We start from the raw sequence: 20431 nt of genomic DNA on the forward strand, positions 1-20431 counted from the left end.
AAATTAGCTGGGCATGGTGGCAAGCAGCTGTAGTCCCAGCTATTTGGGAGGCTGAGGCAGGAGAATCACTTGAACTGGGAGGTGGAGGCTACAGTGAACCAAGATGGCACCACTACACACCAGCCTGGGCAACAGAGTGAGACTCTGTCTCAAAAAAAAAAAAAAAAAAAAAAAAAGACTATCAGATTAAGAGACAATAATGACAAATATAAATATTCTTATAATTCTTATAACTTTATAATTTTAAGAACTCTTATAACTAAAGTTTTTATTTGAAATAATCATTTATGAGATTTTTAAAGAGTACCTTTGTATAATTGCAAATCTCCAATGTAATTTAGACCAAAATTTACTGGGGAAAAAAATACCATTTTGCTATCAGTTTGAAAAGCACTAGCTGGTGTATCTTTAATTTTTAATGATTCTTCTCAGAATCATTAAGACTTGCTTTATTATCATATTGTTGTAAATGCCATGGCTCTCTTTTTCCTTCTTCATGCTAATTATATAATTATATCTCATAATTGTTGAAAATAAGACTCTAGGAAAATCAGACTAGCGGCTTTTGTGATTGTTGTTTTTAAGGTCTTAAGTGTCTCATTCCTACAAATTTTCATTACAGAGTCTCTGTCATATTTTCTTCCACAGGTCCAAAGGCCTGTGCAAGATCTTACCCAAAAAAATCTTCCTAGAACAGTTCATTCTCTAAAATTTTCTGTTCTACTGCATTTGATTCAAATAACTTTAATTTGATTACATAAATATTTACTGAGAACTTCCTGTGAACAAAGTTTAGTTCTAAAATTGACAGAAAGACTGGTAAAATACAAGTTTTACTCAAGGACTTTAACAAAGGAGACAAATAACAAAGAAATAAAGTATATGCCTCAGTGTAAATTATTATATAATTGTTTCCTGATAGCCTCCACAAATGTGGTCTTATCTACACACACAATTTTGGTACAGACTATATCCCATATGAAAATATTTCACATTGCCTTTCCATGATGATAGAATTCTGAAGAAAAGTGTTGGATGATTCTTGAAGAAAAAAACAGCATGAGGAAAAGGAAATAAATCAAGACTGTAGCATGTTTTCAGAGGGCAGAAAAGTGAAGTGTGAATATGAAATGAAGAGACTAAAGGGAACCCAAACCAGAATGTTATATTTAATCTATAATCAAGAGGACATTTAATGTCATAGGAGTTTCTATTTGTTTTGTTTTTTATTAGAAGAGTGAAATCACTGAAGCCATTATCTCATATGGCAACCCACGTGTACAATGGATCAGAGTGGGAGATTGTGAAATGTAGTGCTCAGGTAGGAATCTAACACCACAGACAAGATGAGATGGACAAAGCCTATTGAGGCTGGTAGCAATGAGAATGGAAAGAAGCTAATATATGCTAATGGAACCATTGTCTGCTGCACTTATTTAAACATTCTGCAGGTATTTGTCTTATGTCTGCCACTAGACTCTGAGCTTCTGGAAAGCAGAAATCATCTTGTGTATCTCTTGCATCCCTTACATAGTATGAGTGCTTAGTGGTTAATGAATAAATGCTTTTTGAATGTTATTTAACATAGCAAATTTTCATATGAGATTAAGTGTAGAGATGTATAAATACAGATCTACCACTACCAGAGGAAAAAACAATGGGATGTTGTACCCTATTGATTACAAATAAACAAGGATATGCTTAGGTGTACTTTGTTAATGTTAGCTACTTTTTGTAGACAAATTCTTTTTAATATTCAGGGTATGGCAGCCATATATACATGAAATCAAGCAGGAACATTTTAAATTTATTAAGAAAAATGTTATCAGGTTGAAACAAGAGGCATATATTTTGTATTTATGATTTCATTAATAATAAATTATATATGAAGGATTAATATTTTTCAGGAAGTAGCAATTGTTTTGAAATTTGATACTGACAAAAGAAACAATAAAGGTGAATCTTCATTCTGTGCAAAAATTTAGTTTTCACTTTAGCAATCACCCTACTATATATCACAAATCTGGCAAGCCAACCACCTCTAATACGAGCATAGAAACATCTCCAGCATAGGGAATAATCATATTAAAAAACAGTGTGTACCCTATGCTGCTATTTCTGAAATGTAAAGGAGAAATACATATTCATATTCAGTTATATATACAAAAAAGTCTATGTAAAGACACACAGGAATTTAGTAGTAGAAGTTACCTATTGGCAACTGGATAGAATGAATATATGGTAGAAACTGGATGAATGACTATAGAAAAAGAATGATTTGCAGCATGTGGCTTTATATACATTTTATGTTTAAGCTATTATGCATAACATTATGTTGAATTTTGTTAGAAAGTCAATCACTATAAAGACTATTTTTTTTTTTTTTTTGAGACAGAATCTCACTCTATCCCTCAGGCTGGAGTTCAGTGGTGTGGTCTCGGCTCACTGCAGCCTCCACCTCCCCAGGTTCTAGCAATTCTCCTGCCTCAGCCTCCTGAATTAGCTGGTATTACAGCATGTGCTACCATGCCCAGCTAATTTTTGTATTTTTAGTGGAGATGGGGTTTCACCGTGTTGGCCAGGCTGGTCTCGAACTCCTGACCTCAGGTGATCTGCCTGCCTCGGCCTCCCAAAGTGTTGGGATTACAGGCGTGAGCCACCACACCTGACCAAGACTAATGTATTTTCAATATTTAAATGTAGTTTTCCTATGCATACTCAAGAAGCCATTGGAAATATAGGTAGACAAGGAAAAGATTTCCTTTTTTTTTAACAGAACTACCTTCATTTGCGTATGTATTTATTTACTTACCTATTCAATGAAAATTTTTTTTTTGCACCAACTGTGTTCTACACACTTTAAAATTCTTGCAAGTAAGGAAGTTGCTTGTGTATATCACATTGACCTGGTTACAGTTATAAAATGAATCTATTATATTCTAACTAAGCATCTGTCAGGTATTGTTTGAAAGAGTACACCTTGACAGGACAAGTACAAAGGAACTGTTGTATTCATTGTATCAGCAATTCAGAGTATTGGATGCACCTGCTGAGCTTCAGTTTGAAATAACATATTTTATTACACATTACTAAAATTTTTTAATATTTAAAATTATTTTTAATCTAGAGGTGTATTTTTAATTCTACCCCCAATCATCCTGGATCAATCATAGGATCAGAATAATACTATATATTTTTCCCATTTAGCTATCAATGAATTATCTTCTAAAGTTCATTAACTATGAAATATGTGTCAGCTAATAACATTTTAAAGAGTGGCAAAATTCCAGTTTTATTTTAAGGAAAAGAGTATGATGGAAAGTGGGGCAGTAGGGAGCAAACCTTTCTGGTCAGGGGCTGTCTGTCTTACCAGGTCTCCTGGGGTGTAACAGTCAGTACTGTAGCTATCGACCTGCAGGTTGGGACAATGAACCCACATCTGCTCCTCTATGAACATTCCTAGTTTTCTGTTTCATCTCTGCGATAAACCTGGCCTTGGTGTGTCACAGATTACACGTCTGCTTATGGGCCACCAGTAACTGATGATAGATTAACTCAAATGATGAAAGTAAATTCCATGAACCTGTATGTAAGGTCTTTTACTTTGCGAGAATTGATGGGAAGCATCTATGTTAATTTAAAATTAAATTTAACTTCAGTTTAAAAATAGTAGAGTCCTTCATATGCTATCATAAGACCAAGAGAGTTCAGTTCCCAAAGTATGATTTTTCTTGGCCTTAACATCTGCCTCACTCAGCCAGCCTACTTAAAGGAGCTTTGTCTCATGAATAATATTAAATAAATCATCATAATTTATTATGTTATTTTCAGGTTAGATCACATCTATGCACATTTAGAGAACAAGGTTTTGTTGTCTGATCAGTGTGTTTTGACTACTTTTACTTTCATGGGAAAGATTGTAGGTAAGCGGCTATAAAATAGCCCACAACAATTATTATATTAGCCTCTTATTAGCAGTTTAAAGAGCAGCTTCCTGTAACATTGATTACAGCCTTCTGTTTTAGAAAACAAAAAAGTCAAAGTTAATGAAAATCTGAAACTTAAATTTGTGCCACCAGTTTTAAATGTAATTCAGCATTGATGCCATGCTTTTTAGATAAATCTAGAATTGCTGGGTAAGCACAGTATGATATGTGCTTCCAGTGATAGACTCATTGGAAGGGTGTCATTCGAAAATGAGTATCAATCAGCCACTTAAGGAATAGCTCCCAACCGTATTTTAGTCATAATATTTGGGGTTGTTTGAAAAGCAAAAGGATGATTTTTTGCCTAAATTCATCGCATCTACATAATTTCCCATTTAAATTCCTACATGGTTGTACTGGTAAAGATTATAACTCCCATCTAGCTTCCCCACTATATCCTTGAGACTATCTCTTTCTCTGTGTCTGTAGTTAGAGGCAATGTAGCCTGTAAGTGCTTAATGAAGCAATGAAGTCTCTGTAACAAACCCACATTGCTTTATACTCCTGCTGTGTCACTTATCTGTGTATGGCTTGACCAAGTTACTAAATCTCTCTAAGTGTTAATTATAGTATCTGTAAAATGGGAATTATGAGAAGGCTAACCATAGTTTGTTGTTAGGACTAAATAACATAAGTGATTAGCAGAGTTGGATATTTGTAAATGTTCCATATATGCCATAGGATATATTTTATGGTAGATTTTTGGTTATTGTTTAGATAGCTATCATATTAAATAGGAATAAAGACCTTGATGCTAAAAATTATATCATAGTAGTAGTATCATAAGGGATAATTTTAAGTGTTACATTTTTCTATTCAAGTCAGAAAGTTTTCAGAGTTCCTTTAATTCTTTTTAGTTACTGTGTGCTGTGATTCAGTGAGTAGATATTATTGCTTTTTGTTTGTTTGTTTGTTTTGAGACGGAGTCTCAGTCTGTCGCCCAGGCTGGAGTGCAGTGGCACGATCTCGGCTCGTTGCAACCTCCGCCTCCCAGGTTCATGCCATTCTCCTGCCTCAGCCTCCCGAGTAGCTGGGACTACAGGCACCCACCACCACGCTCGGCTAATTTTTTGTATTTTTAGTAGAGATGGGGTTTCACTGTGTTAGCCAGGATGGTCTCGATCTCCTGACCTCATGATCCGCCCGCCTCAGCCTCCCAAAGTGCTGGGATTACAGGAGTGAGCCACCGCGCCCGGCCTGATACTATTGCTTCTTTTTATAATGTATGATGTGTATACTCATAATGCCGTCTGGCCTGGACCTCCTCTCCTACCTGGAGACAGTATCCCAATTATTTTTCACACATTCATTGAGGATTTTGGCATCTTCATTTCTCTCCACTTCCACTCTGGGTATCACCCTCCTGAACACCCTATTCCACTGCCTATCCTTCCCATCCCTTCCAATTTCTGACTCTACCTATTCTTTATGAACTGGCAGTTAGTTCTAACTTTCCCTATTCATTTCTGCCACTCTCCTATATGACTTATCTGCATCAATTTCACCTCACTCAAAGCAATAGGTTTCCAGGCCCACAAGCTTTCTTATTGACTGATACCTCTGCCTGAAATGTCCATTGTCCCTGTTTCTGCCTGGGAAGCCTCACTCATCTTTTTATTCTCAACTCAGATTCATATTCTCTTCCTTGAGAAAGTCAGACTTCTCCCAAGGAAGGGGGCTCCTTGGGCTTCTTCCTAGGGGAAGAGGGCTCTCTTCCCTTTCCATTAGGCACTTTGTTCCCTCTGTTCCCTCACCAGTCTGCATCTTATAAAACCTCAGAAGCTGAAGATGCTGGATATCTCCTAGGTGTGTCTTTAGGTTCAGTGTCTGCTGTTCTCTACCCTGTTTGGTGCCTCAAAAGGCTGGTCGGTTTGGTTCAGACTTTCTGTCCTGAGGCAAGACAGAAAGGGCGGAAGAATGACCTTGGGAAATATATTTCTGTCCATTGCTGTCTTCCCCTGCAAGAAAACCTCAGGCTGTCTATGCCCTTCATCTGAGGGTACAGTTTTTCTCAAAGCAGGCCTTTTTTCTGACCACTTTCTTTCTGAATCCAGGTAACTGTCCCCACTTGCTGTTTAAGTCCTAGTGGTCATGACAGCCTCTGCTGTTACCACTCCAGGGTAACTGTCTCTTGTGGTTCCTCCTCCCAGCTCACATCTCTGTGAGTAGCCCTTCATGAAGCCCTCTGGAATTACTCTGATTTGTGTGTGCCATCTGTTTCCTGCTGGATCCCTCACTGATACTCTAAAGAAAGAAAATGTTTCCTAATTACAAACTGGCTAATTTCCTATAACCTTTCTGGACCATGCTGTGTATGTGTCTGTATATCTATGTGCTCATTACCTTAGGAGAAATCAAATTAGTCCTTCAAAGGCTGATGATAAGACAAGGCTTCAACCACAGAAAGTTAGAAAGAGCCGTGATCATTGCTAAAACACTCTACACTTTATTACATAAAGAACTTCAAAGGATCTCCTTAATGTGGAATTCTGGGCCCAGCACGGTGGCTTACACCTGTAATCCCAGCACTTTGGGAGGCCGAGGTGGGTGGATCACGAGGTCAAGAGGTTGAGACCATCCTGGCCAACATGGTGAAACCTCGTCTCTACTAGTCCCAGCTATTTGGGAGGCTAAGGCAGGAGAATTGCTTCAACCCAGGAAGTGGAGGTTGCAGTGAGCCAAGATCACGCCACTGCACTCCAGCCTGGCAACAGAGCGAGACTCCATCTCAAAAAAAAAAAAAGTGGAATTCCACATTTCATTGCAATTGAAAAAGTAAGAATTTCTGCCTCTTAAAATTAAGATTTCAGACACAGATTATAGGTCATTTATTAAGAGTAGCCTGGAAAAAATAACTCTCTGTGTTAATTTTATAGGTTCCAAAACATATTTTTATGTTCCCAGTTTCTTACCTTAGAAATTTAAAATATAAATACTTATAAAATGCCGCAGATGTTTCTGCTTTTTAATTAGAGTATTCTGAATGTAAATTACTCTTTTATTAACAGTAGTGATCTTTGTGACCATTAATTATATAAACTTAGAAAGCAGATTTTCATTTCTGTCCAATGTTCTCTTATATTTAAAATATCTCATCTCTGTTATAAGTTTGCATGCTTCCTGCATTCCTTACTGCTCCAATTTGTTGCTTTCAGGTTGAATAATCAAATACCCAACTTACATAATTGTATATAAATAAAATCAATATCTTAAATATGACCTGAGATCTTGTTCTCAGAGAAAGTGCATAAGATTTGTAATAGGTCAGAAGTCTTTTCATACTACCTTAAAAGTTCATGGGCATATTCTGGGCAGGATTTTGAGAGTCTCATGTCTAGATCATATAATCATTATTTTAGAATTGGTAAAGAGTCCAAGTTTAATCCTTTCTTTTTATAGTTTAGAAAACTGAAGCCCAAGGATGTTAAGAAAATAATTAAAATTCACAAAGCTGATTAGTAGAAGAGCCAAAACTAGGTTTTAAATCTTTCATTTCTAGTTCAGTTGTTTGCCCTGAATGATATTAGAGTTTTACCATATTTGAAATATACTAAAGAGAAAGGAAAAGAAATGAATTTTCTTGTGAAACACGGAAGTCCAACTATTGGCTTACAGAATTGGAATTGCCAAAACTAATATAATTTGAATTACAGAAATTTGTAACATAATACTTGTGGCAAAAACATATGCATAAGGCCTTTAAAACTTATAATCCTGTCAAATCTGTCTTGTAAAACTGTGACTGATATGCATAGAGAACTAAGCAATGCTTCTCTTTGCCTTGTTTTAAAAATCAATTGGAGTCAATGTTATTTCAGAAAATGTACAGGCAATTTTTCTCTTTTAGATGGAATTAACAAAAAAATCCATATTTGGGTTATTATTCTATCAGCTGTGTCCTGGTGTATTTTAATGCTTGAAGGTTGTAGGAGATAAAGAGAAGCTATTTAGCTCCCTAATGTAAGTTCTAGGAATTTAGTGAGGTTCCAAAGATACTGTTAAAAGTTGTTCTATTTCTTCCTTGCATTTAACCAGTATAACTATTATTAGTTATTAACACACTCATATAGTGACAAGAATATGCAGATGCTTTTTAAATGCAAATGTTCAGAATAATTCTTCTCCTCCTCTGTAACAGGCTGCATTAAGCAGTTTGCTATAAATCAAGTATCTGATTTTCTAATTTATAAAAAACTTTTTCAAAGAAATATAGTACCTTATCTGCTGGCTTTGAAATCTAAGACCACAAAAACAATTTTGTTTTTCTGGCCACTAAAATTGTAGGCACTATTTCTTTTTATGTTTTGTTTTGTTTGTTTGTTTGTTTTGAGACGGAGTCTCGCTTGTCGCTCAGGCTGGAGTGCAGTGGCGTGATCTCGGCTCACTGCAAGCTCCACCTCCTGGCTTCACGCCGTTCTCCTGCCTCAGCCTCCCGAGTACCTGGGACGACAGGCACCCACCACCACGCCCGGCTAATTTTTTTGTGTTTTTAGTAGAGACGGGGTTTCACCATGTTAGCCAGGTTGGTCTCGATCTCCTGACCTCATGGTCTGCCCGCCTTGGCCTCCCAAAGTGCTGGGTTTACAGGCGTGAGCCACCGTGCCTGTGTAAGCACTATTTCTATTAGGTAAAGCCACAGAGTAAAGTAGGAAAGTACAGGAATTAAAATGCTAATGAGTATCCTTTCATTAGAATCCTGGGACGGTTACCTTTAGCTGTATCGCTTAGAATAAGTTGCTTAACATTTCTGAAATTATTTCTTCATCCACAAAAAGAGATTTGTAATAATATCAACCCAACAGGAATATTTTGAAAGTAAAATTAGATAATAAATGTAAAATGTTTGTAAAATTTAAAGTTTCTAATTGTCAGTTATCCCTGACATGCTAGCATGTTGCACATAGAGAAAACACCTTCTTGTTATCCGCTCGACTGCTAATATCCCAGCTACTTCCATGTCCTAAAGTTCTTGCCCTAATATTTAGATTTCTTAAATGTATTACCCTCATATTTTGAAAAAATGAATGAGAGATACTGATGCCTTAACTCTTTTCCTAAATCTTAAAAAATGAACAAAATGTGGCAATATTATACAAGACTATGCCATGACACATATTGCATTAAGTCCTGCACATTTAATTCAGTAAACCAGAGACCTTACTGACTGGATACCCATTTTATTCATGCTTTTACAGTGCTTTTAGATTTTTCAATATCTATCATCTCACACCCCATGGTAAGTAAAAGGAAGCTGGCACCTATCAAATACCAGTCTACGGAAGCGTGTAGATAACTGGACACAGAAAATTGTGCCCAAACACACTGTTATCATAACAAGTAGACTGCTAATGTTCTAATGTATAATCTACTTATATAGGGAGGAGCAAGGATCTTACACCCATCAACCCAGCAAACTTTTATTTAGTTCTCCTGTTTACCAGACACTCTTCCCAGCGTCTTAGGACATAAAGTGTTCCTTTTCTATAAGGCCAACATTCTAGAAAAGAAGACAGATAATAATGAAGGAAATATACAATATGCACATGAATGAAGGCACGTACTATATGAAACATGAGGCAGGGCAGGAACTAGGCAGTTATAGTGGAGTGGGGGCCACCCTAGATAGAGTGCTCAGATAAGAACTGTCTGATGAGAGTGATGGGAGATGAAATCAGAGAGATAGCCGAGAGTCAGGTCATCTAGAGTCTTCAGGCCATGGAAAGAGCTTTGGGTTTTATTCTGAGTGACATTTGAGGCTATTGATGGCTTTTGTTGAGAAGTGAGCCATAGACTCCCTTAGAATCAATAAGATCTGTGGCTATTACGTGGAGAAGAAACTTTGAGAGCAAGAAGTGGAACAATGTCAATCAATTTAAGATAGACTCTAAAATAGTGGAGCCAAGTTCATCCAGTCTAGGTGTCTATATACAGCAATACTTACAGGGACTCCTTTAAGAATTTTGTAAAAATATTTAAAAGCATCAAACAGTCTAAGGAGAGTTGTATATAGTTTATTACACAGGTTTTCATGCCCCTATCTGTAAATGATGATGGAAGTTTGAGAATAAGTCTCTGGTTTTTTGCATCCAGAAGCTTATGATTATCTCTTAACCAGTATGAGGAAGAGAAGAGTTGTTATGAAATTTGTATCCTTTTTTTGTGTCTCAAGTTGCACTTGTCTCAGTATCTATGTTGGGCTATTCCCTCTTACTTCACTGTCTTCATTACACAGCTAATTTTGAGACTTGATTAGTTAAATCAAGGAAGGATTGTTTTAAAGCCTCAGCTCTGTCACTTTGTGGCTCCTGATAGCTAAAGTCCATGGTTGTGTTGGATAGGACAAGAGCTAAACCATTCTGGCATCTATGAGGATGGTGCAAAAGTAATTGCGGTTTTTGCAATTTTTTTTTTTTTTAAATGGCAAAAACCACAATTATTTTTGCACCAAACTAGTAGTTATTTCCCATTTGGAAGGGAACTGAAAATGGATCTCCCATTGAGCAGAAACGTGGGCATTCTTAAACAGTGTCCTGGCAATAGTAGCTCTGGGTGGTTGCTGTTAATCGCTTAATGCCCAGAGGGGTTTTGTAATTATCCTGTCTCTAACACAGCCATGTTCTTTGCCCCGTTCCTGCCCTGACCTCAGCTATGCTTCACCTGGATTTAGTGCCATGGCCAAGCACAATGCTTAAGATTATGTGCTTAGTATAAAATTCATTCCTTCTTTCGTGCAGAAACACAAGGAGGTCCTGCTAAAAGGCACCTGGTGAGCATTTTCTTTATCTTCAAGTAGAGAAGGCAGAAAAGAGTGAATAATGAAAATATGATGTAAAAAATCCAATAATCTCACTAGGTTTTGTGATAGAAGCCTCCTTTTCCTGTATCTTCCCTGACCTCTATGGAACACAATGAAACCTGATTGAATCAGAATCACTGGGAGGAAGAGGAAAGGCAGGGAGGGCGTGTTGTGCAAAAATTGTGGTTCTTTGAAGGAAAAGGGGAAAGTGGGCTAGAAACTGGAAAAGGGTTACAATGTTAATTACATTTCCTAATTGTACTCCATCAAATTGCTTCTTCCTCCCTCCCATTTGCCATCTAGAGTCAGTAGACTGCATGTGCTGGCTGGCTGGGGGAAATTACCAGATATGTAAGGAAAAAGAGCAATTTACAGACCTTAGGGATACATTTGATTCTGAAATTTTAGTGTGCTATAGAATTACAGCAAACATAATCCCATATCACACAAGACTAGAGAGCTCTATAGAGAAATAAGGTCCAATAAAACTAATAGATAAGTATCCTCTAACTGTAGCTCCCCAAACCTTGCATGTATCTTTAAATGGCTCAAAACTATTATGACTGGTTTATTGTATTCTCAAGGTCATCTTACGTGGGCAAGCACTTGCACAATTTTAGGAAATTTCATTCACACAAACCACAACACCGGTAAAAAGTGTCTTCGTCACTTGTTTTCTAGTTGCTGGTAGCTTTCACTCCTTCAAACAGTAGATGCCTCTCCTGCAACTAACGGAAGTCATGACCTGGCCTGATACCTTATTATTTATTTACTCATTTAGTAAGCTTTTGTATGAACATTCACCTTATGATAATCACTGACCTCAGAAACATGGTTTTGAGCAAAAAAGAAAAGTAGTATGTTTTCTGGCACCTACTGTGTGTCAGGCTGCAAACTGCACTCTGACATATATTGTCTTTGTATATTATCCCTTTTAAATATAACTGCAACCCCTCCACATAATTGTTATTAGCCATAAAAATGGATCTCATCCTGACTGCAGAGACAGCCAGAGGTGATTTGATTATGTGCTCCTGAGGAGAGGCCATTTAGAATAAGGCCACTGTGTTGCCATTCAAATCATACTCTGGCATTGCCAGAGCCAGTGCTTTCTGTTTGACCTTCTGGTCATCACTGAGCACTCTAAGCCTCCCCTCACAGCCTCCTTATAAGCTGACCCCTCTGTTTCTAATTCCCTTTGCCTTTACTCATTTTTCATCATTTACATTGTCACCCACCTCTAATGCCCTCCTAGATCGTCGTGGAAAGAATCAAATATCTTTCATCGCTCTTCCCATAATTAAAATCCAAGTATCTCTCTAGAAAACGTTTACAAAACAAGATTAAAAAAATAAAAAAATAAGCAGCCAGGCGTTGGCTCACGCCTGTAATCCTAGCAGTTTGGGAGGCCAAGGTGGGCAGATCACCTGAAGTCAGGAGTTCAAGACCAGTCTGGCCAACATGGCGAAACCCCGTCTCTACTAAAAATACAAAAATTTGCTAGGCATGGTGGCATGTGCCTGTAATCCCAGCTACTCAGGAGGTTGAGGCAGGATAATTGCTTGAACCCAGGAGGCAGAGGTTGCAGTGAGCTGAGATCTTGCCCGCACTCCAGCCTGGGCAACAGAGGGAGACTCCGTCTCAAAAAAAAACAAAAAAACAACAGCAACAAAAAAAACGTAATTTAACCTTATGCAGACCTGTGTTATCGTTAAAGCTTGTCCCCTAATTAATTGTGTGGTGTTCTTCAAGGTTAAGTAACTTGTCCAAAATCACATATAAGCCCTAGGAGGAGAAAAATTGTGTCTTAGTTGTCAGTGTTTCTTCATGACTAGAAGAGTGCCTGGCATTTTTTATGCACTCAGTAAACATGACCGTGCTAATGAATGAATGAAAGTTTAGAGATTGACCAGACATTATGTGTGTGTGTGTGTATACACATACATATATACATACATATATATATGTTTACACCAGGCACTTTACATGTTTGCTATCTACCTTGCAAATTATTTATTTTATATATATATGGAGGGTGGAGTTTTTGGGTTGTGGGAGCATAACAAAAAATTTGTAAGATGACGGCAGAAAAAAAATGTAGAGACTAGATTAGTAGGGGCCACATGTGTCATGTCAAATAGTTTGGACTTCATATTGTATATCCTGCGTGTCCACCACACATGAGATAATCCTCTTGAGAATTTTAGCAGAGCCAGAAGATCATATAAATGACATTGCACATTTATTATCCCGTATGGCCTTTCCTCATGAATCCCCAACTAGATCAAGCCTGATACGCTCAGCCTTGAGGATTGGATCCTTCCTCCTCTAGCATATTATCTGGAAGTTTAAATGATAGCCACTTTTTATGACTACTTGTTCTTGACCTATAAATTTATCTGTTCACATCAGTGATTGTTTGTGGTCTTTTCAAGGAGGCTCTGCCAGGGCTATAGCAAACAAAGCCTGAAAGGGCTTGACCAGACATTCTCCAACATGCCTAAACTCTATGTGTTATTTAGTTCTCATTTTTTACCAGTGCTTAAAATTACAAAATTTTAGAGCTGGAAAATAAATTAGCTCATCTCTTTGAGCACCTCATGTTATACCAAGGAAACTGAGGTCAAGTGAGGTTAAGTAGCTTGTTCAAGGTTAAATTCCAGGTGAATGAGAAGTGTAGGTCAGGGAGAAATACATTTTACAGTGGTTTGAATCCAATAGACTCACTCTGGGTCTGTATTTTGTTGTAGCTTATTGTGTGGGCAGGTGGATGAAGGACTAGTAACTTGATGAAGAAGCTCATTTGATCTAGTTCTACATCTCACTTTTAACAGTGTGAAGAAAATCATCTGTTTTCTTACCACCAAGGAAATGTGGAAGACAGCCTGCACTGAAGGTGCTAAGTTGATGTGATGACTGCTATCACCACAGCAACCAATTGTTTGTTTAGTTTTTTTTTCAATATGTGTTAATGATTCTTACTTCCTAATATATCACTGAATTCAAACTTTTCCTCAGCCAACATCTTCCCACACCAACTTTACTTCAATGGCCTCTCTCTCTTACGTCTTTTTTCATCCTAATCTAGCCTACTCAAGATAAAGAAATTTTTTTTCAAATATTATTTTCATTAACATCATTATTGTTTTTGAGTGCCTGTTTACACCAGGCACTTTACATGTTTGATATCTACCTTTCGAGTTACTTATTATAGTCTCCATTTTATTTGCAATTAAACTCAAGCTCAGAGAGGTCAAGTATTTTTGCCATGTGCTTGGGAATAGAACGTGGAAGATTTGGTATTTTTAACTCCAGTTTTTTTGACCCAGGAACCTACGCCCTTTCCACTCTGCCAAGCTCCCACCCTTTCATGTCGCCAACACCTTGCCCATAGAAGACATCAAACAACTACATCAAGCCTAACTCTCCTCTAACATGTTTCCAAACTCCATATTTCTCAATGCGTACTGACCATTTTTATTTCTGAGTATAATCGTAGTACTCACATACAGCATTATTCCTCATCACCCTGTGAAGTCCCATCTGGTTAATTCTTTAAGCCCAACCTAATGATTATTTTCCTCCAGGAATACTACTCTTGGTTCATAGACCTTCTAGTTATGGAGGCTTTAATCTGCCTTCTCTCCATCTCTTACACTCCATTGCTACAGCTTGATTTTACTATTTAGTCCTGTAACAGGATGTGCAATGCAAATATTTGCATGTCAATTTATCTTTCCATTGACTTTTATTTTTACTTTGGAAAGAGACTACATGGAAAAAACTTTATAACTGTGACTCAGTCTGTGAGGTTGACTATAGCCAATCATCAAAAAATGGTCTTTATCTACCCAGCTCCATTCTGGTGGAGCCAGCATGAAGAAATCAAATTTATAACCTCTGAGCCAGCTTCAGTGTTACCCTTTTTTCATATGCTCCTTTTCCAAGTAGGAACTCTGAAGATTATTATTGTGATTGTTCAGCGAAATAAATTAGTGTGTATGAGAATGGAATAAAAATCTTCTTACCCGAAATAAATTTTATGGAATACTGCATCCTAGACTTTATAACAGGCTTTCAAATGGTTATTTGCCCCAAAATACAAGAATTTTTCAGAGGTTGATATGGGAAACTCATGTTTATATAAAATTGTAGAAAAATGAGACTACACGCAATTTTCAGAAACTCAAAGCCTTACTCATTTTAAGCTGAAATTATAATACCACTTTAAACATTTTAAGCATTTTGGATAAAAATAATCCTGAAAAATAGTATACATGTCTCTATTTTCTTGAACAGAATATATAGGATACATTTCCTTACCTTGATGACTCAAGGTCATTACTTTAAATATTAATTACTGTTCAAGTCTGTAATAAAATGTTGAGTTTAAGTTACTGAGGCATTATTATTGTTTAATACCCCTAATACAAAATGATTCCAATTTGCTATTCTTTTTAGAATATTTGCTTCTTTTTTTTAGCAGTTTTGTGTCTTTGTAGCTATTTTTACTTGCTGTCTTCACTAGACTTACTGCTATTAATTTCCCCATCTCCACATTGCATGTGTGAGATTGGACCCGCCTGTAACCCCAGCACTTTGGGAGGCCGAGGCAGGTAGATGCTTAAGCCCAGGAGTTCAAGACCAGCCTGGCCAACATGGTGAAACCCTGTCTCTACAAAAAATACCAAAATTAACCAGGCTTGGTGGTACATGCCTATAATCCCAGCTAGGCTGTGATGGGAGGATCGCCTGAGCCCGAGAGGTTGAGCCTGCCATGAGCAATGGTTGCACTACTGCCCTCCAGCCTGGGTGACAGAGTGAGAGTCCCTGTCTCAAAAAAAAAAAAAAAAAAAAAAAAACCATGTTAGAAGGAAGAGAAGGATGTTCCTTCTTCAGCAGTAGGCTGTGCTCTTTCTGTTTTTCCTCAACCCTCTTCTATGGGATCTTGCTCACTATTTTTGGTCTACAGCAATCCACTAGCCCAAAGGATATCCAGTTGGATATACCTTTCTTTCGAAATAGTTTTTGTTTATTAATGGTCTTGCAATACTAATCACTTCCATTATTAAGCTTTTCATATATCCAGTACTTACTGAATGCCTGATATGTCTAAGACACTGCTGTATGTGCTAGCAATACAGTAGTAAACAAAACATCATTCCTTAACACATGCCAAACCCTGTATAAAGTGCCTTATGCTTTATTTACATTATCTCCTTTAATGCTTACAACCCTTGTGAAGTGAACGTTATTCTCAATTTGAAAATGAAATTTTGGAGATTAAAAACTTAATTGAATTTCCCAGGACCTCACTTTTAGAAAGTAGAAAACTGGGGGTCAAACACAAATTTAATTAGTTTTTTCTCTGAATTACTGGTCTGTACAACTTCTAGACCATGAATAAAGGCATGAGAATCATGTAAATCAGAACCTGAGCTATATGAGTAAGCCCAATAGATGTTAATAGTGTATCATGAAAAAAGTTTAAGACCCCAGCTCTGTGGACCTGGGTGCATAATCAGCGAGTTATTTCCCCCAAAACTAAACCTGCCACAAATTTCTTACCAGGCATGATTTCATTGAATCCTGTAAACAGCTCTTTAAGGAGCATCCTAAATTGCCCATTGTCCACATTCATTTTCATTTGTCCACCATCTATGCAGTCAAAGACCACATATAAATCTATATCAGGGTACTGTGGACAGTTCTGCTTTATAAAAATGAAACAAAACAGGTCAAGTTTTATCCAGATTAATTAAATAACGTATTCAGTTCTTCAAAAAATATGAACTGGTATGTATCAGCTATGCACCATGCACTTCAGTATGTTGTAGAAAGTAAGACAGCCAAGAACCCTGCTCTCCTGGGTGTTATATCTGGGAGTCAGGAAAACAAAAAAGAATTTAAAGATGATACCAGACAATAAGTACTACAAAAATATGTGAAGGGTCTGGGAGTGAGGTGAGTATAGGATATGAAGGATGTACAGTCTCAGAATGAATGATGGGAGAAGACCCCACTGCAGAGATGCTGTTTGAGTTGAGTTCTGCATGGTAAGAAGTCAGCCATATAAAGATTTAAGAGAAAGAAGTACTAGTCAAAGGGAAAAAAAACACACAGAGGCCCCAAAGCAGGAACAAACTTCATTTGTTTGAGTAACACACACACATGCACACACACACACACAGAAAGACATTTGTGTCTGCATCAGACCTTGGAGGGGAAAGGAATGAAAAAATGTTAGAGAGAAAGGTAGGGCCCAGATGACATAAACCTAATGTGTGTGATGTTCTAATGTATTAGCCAAACAAAGACATATTTAAATGTGGACAGATTGGAAGGCTGAGGTGGGCACATCACTTGAGGTCAAGAGTTTGAGAGCAGACTGGCCAACAGTCGAAACTAAAAATACAAAAATTAGCCAGGTGTGGTGTTGCATGCCTGTAATCCCAGCTACTCAGGTGGCTGAGACAGGAGAATTGCTTGAACAGAGGTGGAGGCTGCAGTGAGCCGAGGTCATACCACTGCACTCCAGCCTGGGCAACAGAGCGAGACTCTGTCTCAAAAAACAAATGTGGACGGGGATGTTTTTAATAATTACACCGTAATAATAGGTATAAACCAGGAATGTCCCAGGTACACCAGGACTTGAAGTTATTCCACTTACATGCCAGGGTAAGGAGTTTGGATTTTATTCCACTGCAGTTGTGATCCCTTAAACAGTTTTAAGCAAGAGATTTGCATTTCATAAATGATCACCTTGCTGTGTGAAGATTAACTTCTGGAATGAGAATTTTGTTTTAGAGGCTAGTGAAGTAATCCTGGCAAGTGGTGATGGTGGCTTGAATGGCAGTAGTAGAGCTGAAAAGAAAGTCACTGATTTGGGATATATTTTGTAGATAGTGTAGACAGGACTTGCCCATGGGTTGCTCATAGGGTGAGGATAAAAGAATAATAGTCACTACTGGGTTTTTGGCTTCAGCCTTTGGGTGAATTATGATGCCATTTGTTGATTGCGGAAACACTGACAGAAGAATCAGTTTTGGAAGATGATGGGGCATGGGTGGAATCAGTAGTCTGGTTTTGACTATGTTGTTTGAGATTCTTGTTGTAAATACTAGTGGAGATAGCAAATAAGCAACTGGGATACACTCTTTTTGCTTACTGCATTCAGAATAGCTTTCTTGCAGTGTTATCTGTATTATCCTCAATAAAACAATTTAAAATGACATTCCAGGATTCTACTAAAATGATTTTGTATTCAACATCTTTCATTATTTTTGGTTTTCACCCTTCAATGTTTGAAATTGCTAACATGCCGATTGCCTTTCTAGGAAAGTATAGACCTGGGTGAAATCATGTTTTCCCTTTGTTACTTGCCGACGGCTGGGCGTATGACATTGACAGTCATTAAGTGCAGAAATCTGAAGGCGATGGATATTACTGGCTCATCAGGTATGTACACTATGGCCATAGGACCAAGGGCACAATCTCAAATGAAATATTTCATGTATCTAAAAATGATACATGACTACTGAATTATTTGTCTATAATGGGAGTATTACAAAAGAAAAAAAAGATTACAAATTTAAATGTTCCAATTCATCTCTTTTATATATGTTATCATTATGAAATTTTTAAAAGGTGTTATCAAATAGATCTGAATTTGGGTTCTTGTTTCTATTTCTTCCACTACCAATTTAGTACTGTCTCAAAAATACATAATTTACCATCTACTCCCCTACTTTCAGCTAGTCAGTTGTTTATAAAGGAAGATTCTTAGGCTTAAGCGATGAGTGAGGCCATGTGAAGATATGTTTAGTCTGAATTTATTCCCCTCACCTGATCTGCAGAGAAATAGCCATGTTCCACGACTATCATTTGCATTTGCATTTTTTCCACCTAACTAAAAATTTGTACATCTGTAGGGTCTGAAATAAATAATAAAATAAATTAATGCGTCTTGAAGATTCTGAAAGAAATTCTTGAAGGAAATTCTTCTTGTGCTAACTTTGATAAAAAGATAAAGATACATCATCCTTCTTCATCCCTTTATTTAATTCACTGCAGTTCTGGGTAATTACTTAGAATTTAATACATAAACACTGGCACAGCTCTGTGGAAGAAAAATGATAAGGGAACAGTAGGGAGACTGGTAGGTATTTGTTGTAGTAAACAGAAATAAGAAATCGTGGTGGAAATAAAGGATGACATTTGGGGAAGATCTATAATTTGTGGTTTTGCAGAACAACAACAAAACCTAAATTTGCATCACAAAAAAACATAAGAGAGCTGTAAGTTCTGGTGTGGAAATAGCTCCAGGATGTACAAGTGAATTTTAAAAAGGAGGTAAAAAATTAACATGAATATTATGCACCCTTCTGTGTAAGAATGGGGAAATTTGGAATATATATTCATATTGCTAATATCTGTATTAAAAATACTGAAGTGATATACAAAAACTAAGGGATGAAGAGGGATGAAGACAAATGAGAGAGACACTACTTATTGTATATCTGTCTATCATGGATTTTTGAGCTATGTCATGATGTTCGCTTTTTAAAATTTGCGATACATAGTGTGTATGTGAAAGTAGAACAAGTAAATTCTACATTAATTTTGGTGAAAAAGTCTTGGGTCAGTAAATGTTGAAGAATTTAAGATAAACAGTGTACTCTGCAAATTGTTTATTCTACTCCTTTTTACTATGTATGAAAAGAGATCAAATTTTGAGACAAGAAAACAACATCAAAGTTATAATTAAGTGCAAGATTACATTTTATTTATATGAAACTTTTCATCGGAGGAGCGCATGCTTTGAGAGCACCTCCTCATTAATCCTCACAACAGGGTTGTGAATCAACCAAAGAGCCAGTAAATTATCCTTGTCACAAGCAGAGAAATGTAGTCAGAGACGTGACGGGAGTTACAAAGGGTAATCTATGCCTCTCATTCTCACTGTTCATTAGAAGGCCTAGGCCTGTGGGCTCAAACACAAAGCTGTATCACAGAAATGAGCTTCTCCTTAGGACATACTTCATATTATTTAAAAATTTAAAAATAAATAAGAAACAGACATTAACATGACCCTGTTATCTTGTTTTCCTCTACATACCCTATTTCCAGCCACGAATACCTTGCTTCTTGATGGGAATACTTTGGAAATACACAGATACATATTTCAAGAGTCTAAGAAGTATTCACATGCTCAAATAAATTAATATTGCCATCATTTTGGTTTATTCTATGGAAATAAAATGTATTACTATGGAAATAGGAAAAAAGAAATATTGGTGCTACAGTTAGAGGATGGTCAGAATGAAAAAAAATTGATAGCAAACACTGATTGTTTAACTATCTAGTGTACTCAACCCAATGTCAGTATCACCTCCCAAAACCGTGCCTGCTTTGAATAAAAGGTGCAAAAGTAAGGCTTGTTGGAAATTTTGTATAACCATCGTATAATGTTCTATAATACTATAGCAGTTTTACAATTTAAGATGGTAAGGGTAATAGGATAGATGTCAAGTCAGCTGTAGCAGAACTTGTCAACAATTATCTGATCCCCTTGGCCTGTAAAAATGTAGCCCAACTAAATTTTTCCCCCGTAATTGGCATGATGTAGACAATGTCATATCAGGAGGCT

At 37.0% G+C, this 20431-nt stretch overlaps 1 protein-coding gene across 3 annotated transcripts in view; it reads left to right on the forward strand.

The window, feature by feature from the left end:
- Positions 1–20431, forward strand: part of SYT10 (synaptotagmin 10) — a 68978-nt gene that overhangs the window by 36547 nt on the left and 12000 nt on the right. For all 3 annotated transcript variants that reach the window (XR_673435.5, XR_673434.5, XM_528725.7), the window contains exon 4: positions 18120–18240. Coding sequence is in view for 1 of the 3 variants with exons in the window: in XM_528725.7 (XP_528725.3) it covers positions 18120–18240 (121 nt within the window). In the remaining 2 variants the exon portion in view is untranslated. The remainder of the gene's footprint in view (positions 1–18119; positions 18241–20431) is intronic.

The sequence above is a fragment of the Pan troglodytes genome, chromosome 10 (assembly GCF_028858775.2).
Source record: "Pan troglodytes isolate AG18354 chromosome 10, NHGRI_mPanTro3-v2.0_pri, whole genome shotgun sequence".
NCBI classification, from domain to species: Eukaryota; Metazoa; Chordata; class Mammalia; order Primates; family Hominidae; genus Pan; species Pan troglodytes.